Here is a 14,470-nt window from a genome sequence, read left to right as displayed (position 1 = left end):
GGCAAAAAAAAAAAATCGCAGATCGCCGCCATTACTCGTTAAAAAAAAAAACACCAAAAATTACAGAAATCTTTCCCTTAGTTAGTAAACGCGATAACTTTTGCGCAAACCAATCAAAATATGCTTATTGCGATTTTTTTTTTACCAAACATATGTAGCAGAAAACAAATTGGCCAAAAATTTAAAAAAATTTTGATTTTTACATTTTTTGGGGGGAATTTCATATAAAAAAAATGTTAAAAATATTGTTATTTTTTTCAAAATAAACGCTCTTATTTTGTTTATAGGGCAAAAAGTAAAAATTGCACAGGTGATCAAATACCACCAAAAGAAAGCTCTGTTTGTGGGAAAAAAAGGACGTAAATTTCGTTTGGGTACAGCGTCGCACGACCGCGCCGAATCGCAAAAAGTGGCCCAGAGGTAAGACAACAAAATCCTCCGGTGGTAAAGTGGTTAAAGGGAAGAAAAATAGGGTTCTCTTCCATTCAAAAAAACTGAACTGATCGGAAAGGACGCAAATCGGATGTCAGCGGATGGTCATCTGCTGACATCCGCAATCCCATTGACATGCATTATGTCAGTTTTTCATCCGCAAAAAAATTGGATGAAATACGGACATTCGGAGCGCCCGTGTGAAAGGACCCTAAGGGCTCTTTCACACGGGCGGTCCGATCAGATTCGCCTGTCAGTTTTTTAGGCGGATCTGATCGGATCCTCCATGCAGCTCTATGGGGCAGCGGGTGTCAGCGGAGACACCTCCGCTGACACCCGCTGCCATCCGCATCCAATCCTGTGCTTGAAATCTGGACGGATGGAAACCCTATTTTTCCATCCGTTCAGTAATCGGAGCGGATCAGATCTGATGAGAGCGGACAATCGGTCCGCTCTCATCCGATCCCCCATAGAGGGCAGCGGGTGCTGAGACACCTCCCTCTCCGCTCTGCAAGTGGAGACGGAGCTGTCACCCGCCCGGCTCAGCGGGTATCGCGGATCGATCCCCGCTGAGCAACACGGATCCGCCTACGGAGGCGGACCGTGTGAAAGAGCCCTAAGACAGAATACAACTTAGGAAGTGGTGTAATGTATTGTATCCACTTGCCTACCGCCTTGTAGCAGTTTTACTGCTACAGGGCAGCCGTTCTGTGCAGAATCACGTATATATGTGATTCTGCACTTTCGGGTAGGGGTGTGCGCGTGCACCACTGGCACGCCGCTTCTGCTGTGATTAGTCACAGCAGAAACCGATCAGCGGGGGCTGACCAATGGATGATCGCCGGCACCCACTGATCGGCGAGGAGACACACTGGACAGAGCTCTGTATATGTAAACAATACAGAGCTCTGTCCTCTCAGCAGGGATGTACTGGATTTTGTTTCCCTGCTAAGTACATTTCTTAGTGAAAGCACCACACTGTGTACACACATAAACACTTGTTAGGCACACATTTAACCCATTGTTCACCATAGATGTTTAACCCCTTCCCAGGCAGTGTCATTAGATCACTGTACTAGTGTCACTGGTTCCCACAAAGTGTCAATTAGTGTCAGATTGTCTGCTGCAATATCGCAGTTCTGCTATAAGTCGCTGATTGTCACCATTACTAGTATAAAAAAAAAAAAAAAAATTACAGTATATATACCATAGTTTGTAGATGCTATAACTTTTGCCAATCAATATACGCCTTTTGGGATTTTATTTTTTTTATCAAAAAATATGTAGCAGAATACATATTGGCCAAAATTTATAATGAAACTCGATTTTTTTACATTGGGTATGTTTTAAAGCAGCAAGTAAAAAAAAAACAAGTTCCCTGGACAGCTGCCCCAAAATCCACAGTGCAAATACCAACTAGCTTCCTGGTTGCTGACTGCGGCCCTGACCCCTACCTCCCATCCAATGTGATATACTGCTGGCCCAACACTGTAAATGAACAGCCCCACCAACCAACAGGGAATAGGGCAGGAGGGGGCAGGGCCACAGATAGAGGCATTGTAAAGAATAATATGTGGCAAATAGCTACCTAGATGTACCAGTCGGCCTCCTACTGCCTTACATTTCTCTACTGAAAAATCAGAGGAGCCGGTCAGAAAATTGTTGGCCGGTGGAGCCAGTGAATGAACAGTCAGCACTATTGGGGATGTGTCATAGATCTCCGAGGCCATGTATGTTTAGTAGAAGCCAGCAGATACATCTCACAGCTGCAGCATTGACTGATAATTTACAATTATGAATAAACAGCCGGGGCTATGTGATAGATCTGTTGTTGCCCTGTATGTTTACCAGCAGCCTTTAACTGACAATTGCGCGGTCGTGCTACGATGTACCCAAACAAAATTAAGGCCCTTTTTATCCCACACATAGAGATTTCTTTTGGTGGTATTTGATCACCTCTGTGATTTTTATTTTTGCACTATACACAAAAAAAAGAGCGACAAATTCTGAAAACAAAATCAATATTTTCACATTCTGATATAGAACATTCCCAAAAAAAAAATTTAAAAATCAAAATTTTTTAACATTTTTGGCCGATTTGTTTTCTGCTACATATTTTTGGGGGGGGGGGGGGGGGGGGAATCGCAATAAGCGTATTTTGATTGGTTTGCGCAAAAGTTATTGCGTCTACTAACTACAGGAAAGATTTATGTCATTTTTATTGTTTTTTTTTTTTTTTTATTAATAATAACAGCGATCTGCGATTTTTTGCGGGACTGCGACATTGCGACGGACAGATTGGACCCCTGACTGACTGACATTTTTGACACTTTTGGGGGGACCAGTGATATTACTACAGTAATCAGTGCTAAAGATATGAACTGTTACTGTAATGATGACACTGACAGGGAAGGGGTTAACATTGTGGGTGATCGAGGGGTTAAATGTGAGCCTAGGGGAGTAATTCTAACTGTGGGGGGGGGGCGTTGCTTGTGAAATGATCATAGAGACCTGTGTTCCTATACAGAAGGATCACAGGAGCTCTATGATCATTCCAGAGAGAAGAACGGTCAGCTGTGTTTACAACAGCTGCCAGCCCTTCTCTCTCAGCGGTGAGCGATCGCGGGTGTCAGGCAGCAATCTGAGCCGCCTGCCCGATGCATCGTTTTCCCTGTTGACGAGCTGTAGCACTCGCCCCCTGGCCTGCTGCATGCGACTGACGTACAGTTACGACGGTTTGTGCATGAGCGGCTGCCTGCCGCAGTACATTTGCGGTGGGCGGTCGTAAAGAAGTTAAAATACAATAGGCACAGCGGGAGATTAATCAATCTGCACTAGTGTGGATGGAGGAAGCTTTTAGTGTTTTTTCATTCAATCTGCAGGATGAAGGAAAAAAATCTACCAGTATATAGCCAGCATTATATAGTTACATAGTAGTTGAGGTTAAATAAAGACAACAGTTCATCCAGTTCAACCTGTGCAGGTGTGTGTGTGTGTGTGTGTGTCAGTGACGTGATCATGTCCCATAACCCTGAATGTTGTGATCTATGAGATGCCCATCCAAGAGTCTTTTGAGAATTAGTGCTGAAGTTACTGCATACTTATACACACATATTGTATAGTGTATTGAAAGCCCCAGTGACCTGGAACTATTACCAGTCCTCACCTTGTTTAGGTGACAGTGCAAACCATTGTGCAGTATGGAGTGGAAATTCTCCAGCCGGCTGCCATGCAAAGCATAAATGACGTCTCTCTCTCCACGCGTCTCCTGGAACTTTGTGTTCAGCTTCTCGCAGTATTCTATTTCAAACAGGAAGTCAGGAGTGGGCAGAGCAAGTGTGGGAGAACCTGGCAAGGCTTGGACCTCCTCAAACTAAAACAGCAAGGGAAGGGCAGCCTTAATATAAGGCTGGGGTGAGTTTCCAATATGGTTAGTACAGACATGCCCCCCCCATCCCGCGCTGGATATACATAGAGGTTATAATTTACTACAGTTGTAAAGTAATAAGCACAGACTGAAAAGCTGAAGCATAATAAAGCGCTCTGTACTGTCATTAACAGATTTGCATTTATCCAGGATCTTTTCCAGTTACAACAATAGCAGCTTGTGTTACCTATGTACTGGCTGAGCTTCATTATAGCCTGTGTACACCACCTTGTTCTCTCCATCTCTCCTCTCCTGATGTTTGCTGTAGAACGGAAGATGGAGCAGCGAGTATAACATATAAAAGAGTAGTCTAGACCAGCGTTTTCCAGCCTTTTGTCAATGGTCGTAACCCTTTATAAAAGTGTGCAATGTCTGGGGGCACCCCGTCTAAAATGTAAAAATCATAAATCTTACCTATTAATGGGAAGCCTGAGCCTGGGACAATGCACACAATCCCTTCACATCAGAGGTCCCCCCATAACTTCACTGTCTCACTTAACATCAGACAGTCCTCTAGGCTTGTGACTGTATCAGATTTTCATGCTGCGATTAATTGATTAAGGTTTTGCCACGGTATACGGTATTATCACGGTATTCTGTTATTAAATTTAAATTATTAAATTTCCACCTCACTTCAATTTCATTGCTGAATTTAGGGGCTTTGGTTCACTTATGCACATTATTATATAGTCAGTCAGTACAGACTCTGTGAACCAGGCCTAAAATAGGTCATCAAGCAGTGTCTGGCCTTACTGGTGATAACTGGTCCTGGCGCTCTGCTCCGATCCGATGGCCTGGTCATTAAGAGGGCAAATCCTTGTGGTCAAGAAGTGGTTAAACCTGAAGGAGGTGTTGTTTATAAATTACTTTACTATTGCTTTAGGCCTGGTTCACATGTATGCGGGTTAGTGGTTCACATGTATGCGGGTTGGTGGTTCACATGTATGCGGGCTGGCGGTTCACATGTATGCGGGTTAGTGGTTCACATGTATGCGGGTTGGTGGTTCACATGTATGCGGGCTGGCGGTTCACATGTATGCGGGTTGGCGGTTCACATGTTTGCGGGTTGGCGGCCCACATTTGCACAGGCATAGCAGCCCATTGATTTGAACGGGCTGCTATGCCCTCATTTTCCGCAGAAAAAAGGTGCATGCAGCATTTTTTTAAAATTCAGTGGCCTTGAAATCCATCCTGCTTTTGCACCATGCGACTAACCTGCAGTTCCTGCTCTGGCAAGCTTTCTGCATTTTTTGTATATGTGGGCACGGCATTTAAAAACAGTTTGCGTGTGCAGCAATGGCAGGTAAGTCGCATGGTGCAAAAGAAGGATGGATTTCATGGCCACTGCATTTTTTTAAATTCTGCATGCACCTTTTTTCAGCTGAAAACGCAGGCATAGCAGCTGAAGCCCATTCACATCAATGGGCTGCTATGCCTGTGCAAATGTGGGCCCCCAACCTGCATACATGTGAACCAGGCCTAAAGCAATAGTAAAGTCATTAATTGGTTAAACCTGCAGGAGGACCAGTGTTTTTATCTATTAATGACTTTACTATTGCTTTAGGCCTGGTTCACATGTATGCGGGTTGGTGGTTCACATGTATGCGGGTTGGCGGTTCACATGTATGCGGGTTGGGGGCCCACATTTGCACAGGCATAGCAGCCCATTGATGTGAATGGGCTTGAGCTGCTATGCCTGCATTTTCAGCTGAAAAAAGGTGCATGCAGAATTTAAAAAAATGCAGTGGCCATGAAATCCATCCTTCTTTTGCACCATGCGACTTACCTGCCGTTGCTGCACACGCAAACTGTTTTTAAATGCCGTGCCCACATATACAAAAAATGCAGAAAGCTTGCCAGAGCAGGAACTGCAGGTTAGTCGCATGGTGCAAAAGCAGGATGGATTTCAAGGCCACTGAATTTTAAAAAAATGCTGCGTGCACCTTTTTTCTGCGGAAAATGAGGGCATAGCAGCCCGTTCAAATCAATGGGCTGCTATGCCTGTGCAAATGTGGGCCGCCAACCCGCATACATGTGAACCGCCAACCCGCATACATGTGAACCACCAACCCGCATACATGTGAACCAGGCCTAAAGCGATAGTAAAGTCATTAATAGATAAAAGCCCTGGTCCTCCTGCAGGTTTAACCACTTCTGGATCGCAAGGATTTGCCCCTTTAAAGACCAGGCCATCGGATCAGAGCGCCAGGACCAGTCATCACCAGGTAGGCCAGACACTGCTTGATGGCTATATAATAATGTAATGTGGGCTGCTGTGCATGTGCGTGTGTGTATGTATGTATGTATGTATGTATGTATGTATATATGTATGTATGTATGTATATATTAGAGCTGCACGATTCTGGCCAAAATGAGAATCACAATTTTTTAGCTTGGAATAAAGATCACGATTAGTGTTGAGCGAACACGGACTGTATTATTCGTGTTCGTACCGAATAATTGGATTTTTTGTACCCGAACACGGACACGGACACTTTACTGTATGTTCGGGTAAAAATCCGTGTTCGGTCGTTTTATTTCCGGGTTTTGCATGCTTTGGCGCTCTTTTCATGGCGGGCTTTCAACAGCCAATCAACAATCGTTTAACTGGTGTGCCTTAAGCCATCCCAGCCATGCCTGCAAATGTCTCAGTAGCTGTGATTGGCCGTCTGAAGCATGTGACCAAGTCTTTATAAGTTCGAGGCAGCCGCAGCGGCGTCATTATGCTGCTTAGATTCAGGGACAGAGCACACATCAACGTGCTGGCTGCTGATTAGGGAAAGATAGGCAGGAAAAAACCATTTGTGTCCGGATAGAATTGAGGGACAGGTCGGAGTGTTTAGGCAGGGCGAGTTGTAGGCATTTTAGGGATAGAGTCTGCTGAATTATAGGGTCAGTGTCTTCTACAAACTACAATCGATATTGCTGTGTGGGGGGTGGGGTGAATCTGCACTCAATCCTGATCTACGATCTCTTCTCAATCCTGTTAGGGACAGAGTCTGCTGAATTTTAGGGAAACTGTGTTCTACAAACTACAATCGATATTGCTGTGTGGTGTGGGATTGGAGATAGGCAGGTGTCAGTGATCCACATCCATTTTTCTGTGTGTGAGCTGCAGTGAACACAATCTTTTTGGGCTGCAGTGAACACAATCTTTTTGGGCTGCAGTGAACACAATCTTTTTGGGCTGCAGTGAACACAATCTTTTTGGGCTGCAGTGAACACAATCTTTTTGGGGTGCAGTGAACACAATCTTTTTGGGGTGCAGTGAACAAAATCTTTTTGGGGTGCAGTGAACACAATCCTTTTTGGTGTGCAGTGAACACAATCTTTGTGGGGTGCAGTGAACAAAATCCTTTGTGGGGTGCAGTGAACACAATCTTTTTGGGGTGCAGTGAACAAAATCCTTTTTGGGGTGCAGTGAACAACATCCTTTTTGGGGTGCAGTGAACACAATCTTTTTGGGGTGCAGTGAACAAAATCCTTTGTGGGGTGCAGTGAACACAATCTTTTTGGGGTGCAGTGAACACAATCTTTTTGGGGTGGAGTGAACAACATCCTTTTTGGGGTGCAGTGAACAAAATCCTTTTTGGGGTGCAGTGAACAAAATCATTTTTGGGGTGCAGTGAACACAATCTTTTTGGGGTGCAGTGAACACAATCTTTGTGGGGTGCAGTGAACACAATCTTTTTGGGGTGGAGTGAACAACATCCTTTTTGGGGTGCAGTGAACAACATCCTTTTTGGGGTGCAGTGAACACAATCTTTTTGGGGTGCAGTGAACACAATCTTTGTGGGGTACAGTGAACAGAATCTTTGTGGGGTGCAGTGAACACAATCTTTGGGGGGTACAGTGAACACAATCTTTGTGAGGTGCAGTGAACACAATCTTTGTGGGGTGCAGTGAACACAATCATTGTGGGGTGCAGTGAACACAATCATTGTGGGGTACAGTGAACACAATCTCATACTTCTGAAGGTTTGAGGGTGCTGCCTGTTCCATAATCCCCCTACTCCTCATCTAGCCTTTTAGGGGTACAAACAATAGTAATTGGGGCCTAGTGTGGTTGTGTACGTGTGATATACATACACTTTTTTGGGATCATATTTTCTATTCCGCTATTTAATCAAAAACCTTTGGGGATCAGTTAAATTGGGGGATAGTCTGTGTTGGTACGTGTGAGAGAGATCCACCTTTCCAAGTTGTTGGGGTTCATCTCATACTTCTGAAGGTTTGAGGGTGCTGCCTGTTCCATACTCCCCCTACTCCTAGCCTTTTAGGGGTACAAACAATAGTAATTGGGGCCTAGTGTGGTTGTGTACGTGTGATATACATACACTTTTTTGGGATCATATTTTCTATTCCGCTATTTAATCAAAAACCTTTGGGGATCAGTTAAATTGGGGGATAGTCTGTGTTGGTACGTGTGAGAGAGATCCACCTTTCCAAGTTGTTGGGGTTCATCTCATACTTCTGAAGGTTTGAGGGTGCTGCCTGTTCCATACTCCCCCTACTCCTAGCCTTTTAGGGGTACAAACAATAGTAATTGGGGCCTAGTGTGGTTGTGTACGTGTGATATACATACACTTTTTTTGGATCATATTTTCTATTCCGCTATTTAATCAAAAACCTTTGGGGATCAGTTAAATTGGGGGATAGTCTGTGTTGGTACGTGTGAGAGAGATCCACCTTTCCAAGTTGTTGGGGTTCATCTCATACTTCTGAAGGTTTGAGGGTGCTGCCTGTTCCATACTCCCCCTACTCCTAGCCTTTTAGGGGTACAAACAATAGTAATTGGGGCCTAGTGTGGTTGTGTACGTGTGATATACATACACTTTTTTGGGATCATATTTTCTATTCCGCTATTTAATCAAAAACCTTTGGGGATCAGTTAAATTGGGGGATAGTCTGTGTTGGTACGTGTGAGAGAGATCCACCTTTCCAAGTTGTTGGGGTTCATCTCATACTTCTGAAGGTTTGAGGGTGCTGCCTGTTCCATACCCCCCCTACTCCTCATCTAGCCTTTTAGGGGTACAAACAATAGTAATTGGGGCCTAGTGTGGTTGTGTACGTGTGATATACATACACTTTTTTTTGATCATATTTCCTATTCCGCTATTCAATAAAAACCTTTGAGGATCAATTGAATTGCGGGATAGTCTGTGTCGGTACGTGTGAGAGAGATCCACCTTTCCAAGTTGTTGGGGTTCATCTCATACTTCTGAAGGTTTGAGGGTGCTGCCTGTTCCATACTCCCCCTACTCCTCATCTAGCCTTTTAGGGGTACAAACAATAGTAATTGGGGCCTAGTGTGGTTGTGTACGTGTGATATACATACACTTTTTTTGGATCATATTTTCTATTCCGCTATTTAATCAAAAACCTTTGGGGATCAGTTAAATTGGGGGATAGTCTGTGTTGGTACGTGTGAGAGAGATCCACCTTTCCAAGTTGTTGGGGTTCATCTCATACTTCTGAAGGTTTGAGGGTGCTGCCTGTTCCATACTCCCCCTACTCCTCATCTAGCCTTTTAGGGGTACAAACAATAGTAATTGGGGCCTAGTGTGGTTGTGTACGTGTGATATACATACACTTTTTTGGGATCATATTTTCTATTCCGCTATTTAATCAAAAACCTTTGGGGATCAGTTAAATTGGGGGATAGTCTGTGTCGGTACGTGTGAGAGAGATCCACCTTTCCAAGTTGTTGGGGTTCATCTCATACTTCTGAAGGTTTGAGGGTGCTGCCTGTTCCATACCCCCCCTACTCCTCATCTAGCCTTTTAGGGGTACAAACAATAGTAATTGGGGCCTAGTGTGGTTGTGTACGTGTGATATACATACACTTTTTTTGGATCATATTTTCTATTCCGCTATTTAATCAAAAACCTTTGGGGATCAGTTAAATTGGGGGATAGTCTGTGTCGGTACGTGTGAGAGAGATCCACCTTTCCAAGTTGTTGGGGTTCATCTCATACTTCTGAAGGTTTGAGGGTGCTGCCTGTTCCATACCCCCCCTACTCCTCATCTAGCCTTTTAGGGGTACAAACAATAGTAATTGGGGCCTAGTGTGGTTGTGTACGTGCGAGATACATACACTTTTTTTGATCATATTTCCTATTCCGCTATTCAATAAAAACCTTTGAGGATCAATTGAATTGCGGGATAGTCTGTGTCGGTACGTGTGAGAGAGATCCACCTTTCCAAGTTGTTGGGGTTCATCTCATACTTCTGAAGGTTTGAGGGTGCTGCCTGTTCCATACTCCCCCTACTCCTCATCTAGCCTTTTAGGGGTACAAACAATAGTAATTGGGGCCCAGTGTGGTTGTGTACGTGTGATATACATACACTTTTTTTGGATCATATTTTCTATTCCGCTATTTAATTTAACTGGGCCTCCATGCGAGACCTGTGTGCCTTGTTGCGCTGTTTTGAGTACTCCACCAACATGGCCAGTGGCAATGACGCCGTTCTCAGCTTAACTATCCCACTTCTATGCCTCCTTGAAAAAACAATTCGGGCGATGATGGAAGAGGATGTGGCACAGGATGAGGAGGAGGAGGAGGATGAAGAGGTAACATTTCCAAGGCTTTCAGGGCAGTCATTCGCAAGGGGCTCTGAGGGTGGGTTCCTGCACACGCAAACGCCAGGGACGCAATTGTCCAGCAGGGGCACAGTTCTGGAGGATGAGGAGGATGAGGAGGAGGAGGAGCTGGAGGAGGAGATGGAACCATGTTCACAGCAGGGTGGCACCCAGGCCAGCTCATGGCCATCACTGGTGCGTGGCTGGGGGGATACAGAGGACACGGACGATACACCTCCCACAGAGGACAGCCTTTCGTTGCCTCTGGGCAGCCTGGCACACATGAGCGATTACATGCTGCAGTGTCTCCACAACGACCGCCGAGTTGCCCACATTCTAACTTGTGCTGATTACTGGGTGGCCACGCTGCTGGATCCCCGTTACAAGGACAACGTACCGTCCTTAATTCACTCACTGGAGCGCGATCGCAAGATGCGCGAGTACAAGCGCACGCTGGTAGACGCCATGCTGCTGGCATTCCCATCTGACAGCGGGGCCACAGTGGAAGCACAAGGCAGAGGAGGAGGAGGAGGAGGTCGCCAACGCAACCAGGGCACCGCCAGCACCTCAGAAGGCAGGGTTAGCATGGCCGAAATGTGGAAAAGCTTTGTCAGCACGCCACAACAAACAGCAGCACCAGCAGCTCAGATGGAACGTCTTAGCAGGAGGCAGCATTTTACCAACATGGTGGAGCAGTATGTGTGCACACGCCTACATGTAGTGAATGACGGGTCTGCCCCCTTCAACTTCTGGGTCTCCAAATTGGGCACATGGCTTGAGCTTGCCCTTTACGCCTTGGAGGTGCTGGCGTGCCCTGCAGCCAGTGTATTATCTGAACGGGTATTTAGCACGGCTGGGGGCGTTATAACAGACAAGCGCAGCCGCCTGTCCAGAGACAATGTGGACAAGCTCACGTTCATTAAAATGAACCAGGCATGGATCCCACGGGACTTTTCCGTACCTTATGCAGAATAGCAATGGATACCGACCTTACCCACCCATTGTTCCATTTTTGCTCTTTCTCACTCTTTTGGGGTGTACCCTCATTTAAAATTTTTGAAAAGAAGCAGTGTTGGCTACCTCGTCCTCCTCCTCAGGGCCAGATTAATGTAGGGGCTATTGGAGCTGCAGCTCCAGGCCCCTACCTTTTATATAGGCCCCGGGTTGGCCATATTCACTGTTACCGCTCTTCTGTCACTTGTAAACACAGAAGTCTGGCTTCTATGCTCGCTTCCCCAGGCAGCACCCTCAGAACCTCCCCACACAGCGTGAAGGCCGGACAAGGAGGGACAGTTGGCGATGCATGGATGTGTTTATGGGCTTCAGAGACAGCATCCCATGTTGAATTAGGCATGCATGGCTGCACCCTTCCTCCTCTGGGTGCATGGCAAGGCACGGCCCTTAAGGCCCTTCAAAATCCTCAGCACCAAGCCCATGATGCTGTTAATCCGGCCCTGGTCCTCCTCCACCGCCGCTTCCACCTACACCGCCCATAGGTGTGCGCAGCCTATTGCATTAAGGTGTGCACCCCAAAGTTGAAATACACATGCATGTGTTTGCCAGCAGGGAGAGTAATGTATCGGGGCCATGTACCTGTAGGCAAGGAGAAATAGAGCAGAGCAGGTCCCAGGGAGATCTTTCCCATCTCCTCACTGGCAATGCTATGTGCCCTAGGTGATTAGGGTGTGCCCAGGCACACCCAGCACACCCTGTGCGCACGCCTATGTCACCGCCACATCCACCACCACCTCAACCTCCCTCCTACTCCATATGGGCCTCGTCCTTCAGAGATGAAGAAGAACATTGTTTTATTTTTCTGTTTTTTTTTTGTTGTTTTAAGTTATTTCCCTATCCACATTTGTTTGCAGAGCACTTGCCATGCTCTTAATTACGTTTTGCTGCCATTTGCAGCACTCTAGCCCTTTCCTTTGGTGTTTTAGAGCCATTTTAGTGCCTTAAAGTTCGGGTCCCCATTGACTTCAATGGGGTTCGGTGTCCGGGAAAAGTTCGGTAAAAGTCCGGGACACGGACCCGGACTTTTTTTTAAAGTTCGGCCGAACCCGTCAAACACGGACATCTAGGTGTTCGCTCAACCCTAATCACGATTCTCTGTGTAACAAAAACAAAAATTGGGATAACTTTACTGTTACGTTTTTTTTTTTTTTTTTATTCATTAAAGTCTATTAATTGCGTTTGAAAGACTGCTGCGCAAATACAGTGTGACATAAAATATTACAACAATCGCCATTTTTTTCTGTAGGGTCTCTGCTAAAAAAATATATAAAATGTTTGGGGGTTCTAAGTACTTTTCTAGCAAAAAAAAACTGATTTTAACTTGCAAGCATCAAGTGTCAGAAAAAGGTCTAGTCTTTAAGAGGTTAAACTTCCTTTCTCCCTGGTAGAGGGAAGGAAAAGATACAATGTAATCATTTTTGTTTATACTTACTGGGAGACTAATGGCCCGTACACACGATCCGAAAATCGGACGAAAATTAACGCTTGTGAAAGGATCGGACGATAATCGGATCGTTAGTACACAGCTTACGAGAGGCGATCACGACAGTTCACCCGATATTATCCGGTCGTGCAAGCATAAAAATTTTGATCGTATTATAACACACCGTACGATAATCGTATTATCAGTATGTTGTTCGTCCGAAAAAAATGGTGAGCAGTAGACAGCGCATGAGCAGTAGACATCATTTTCCCCTCACACGCTACAGCGTGGTTACGCATACCGGAAGCTAAGAATTATCGTCCGAGAAAATTGGTATCATGAGTAACCTCTCCCTTTAAGCGAATATTATTGAGAGCTGCTAGAATACGAAAAATAACGGATGGAACGTCGCCCGATTTTCGGATCGTGTGTACTGGGCATTAATGCTGAAAGGCATTAGCTGTGTGAGTGAATGAGTCATCCAGCTCACTGAAATGTATCAATTCACAAGTCAGACCCAGGAGCAGAGAAACTCGGTATTTTAAAAATGCCATAATAACAATACCGTGGGTATGCAATACCGCGATATATCGAATTACCGAAAACCGGCATATGTCTACAGTCCTCACATCACATCAGAGCCCCCCCATCACATCAGAGGTCCTTTGTCACATCAGAGGTCCCCCCATCACATAAATATTTTCCTTCACATCAGAGGTTCCCCATCACATCAGAGGTCCTCCCATTACATTAGGGGTCCTCCTATCACATCAGAAGTCCGCCATCATATCAGGGGTCCACCATCACATCAGAGATCCACCATCACACCAGATGTCCTCTGATCACATCAATGTCTTCCTTCACATCAGAGGACCCCCCATCACAAAAGAAGTCCCCCATTACATCAGAGTCTCCCTTCACATCATAGATTCCCCCATCATATCTGAGCCCACCTTTCTCCATCACATCAGAGGTCCTCACTCATTGTCAGGGGCACCCATCACAACAAAGCCCCCCTTGTACATCAGAGGCCTCCCATTACCCTACAGTACTCTCATCATTGAGTCAGAGGCCTACCATCACATCAGAGTCCCCCTTATAGATGACAGCCTCCCATCCCATTAGAGTACCCCCAGGGAAAAGTTTTGCCATCACATCCCCCATGCATCCATCTCTGATCCAGAACAAACTGAGTCTCCTGCTCGTGGCACCCTGGGGGAACCGGAGTGGCACCCTGGTTGAGAAACACTGGTCTAGGCTATCCACAGACACAAGATAGTGCAAGCCACGTTTGTATGAAAGATTACACCGCAAAAAGTAAAAATTCTATCAACCCAAAAGATCATTCATTCACAAATACAGGTTATGCCTCATTCACACTGGTACTCCTCGGTTTAGTTTTTCTAAGGACAGGAGAAGTTATCTGGGAGCATAAACAACTTCAGGCCTTCTGTCACATGAGTGGCATAGGGGGCTGGGGTAAGTTTCCTTTCCAAATATTCTGTTAGCCGTGGGAAGCGTGAATGGACTACAACTGTGCCGATCAGCACACTCACAGTACATTGAAACTACAAGTCCGCTTGCCGTGGTG

The 14,470-nt window shown here is 45.5% G+C and overlaps 1 protein-coding gene across 1 annotated transcript in view; it reads right to left on the bottom strand.

The window, feature by feature from the left end:
• The window catches only part of PARP16 (poly(ADP-ribose) polymerase family member 16), a 49,911-nt gene that overhangs the window by 11,988 nt on the left and 23,453 nt on the right, over positions 1-14,470 (bottom strand). The window contains exon 4 of the mRNA XM_082255401.1: positions 3,599-3,805. Within this exon, the coding sequence (XP_082111527.1) occupies positions 3,599-3,805 (207 nt within the window). The remainder of the gene's footprint in view (positions 1-3,598; positions 3,806-14,470) is intronic.

This window comes from Pelophylax lessonae, assembly GCF_965119305.1.
Source record: "Pelophylax lessonae genome assembly, chromosome: 4".
NCBI lineage: Eukaryota > Metazoa > Chordata > Amphibia > Anura > Ranidae > Pelophylax > Pelophylax lessonae.
The sequence above is the reverse complement of the archived record's forward strand: the minus strand, read 5'-3'. Positions and strand labels throughout refer to the sequence as shown.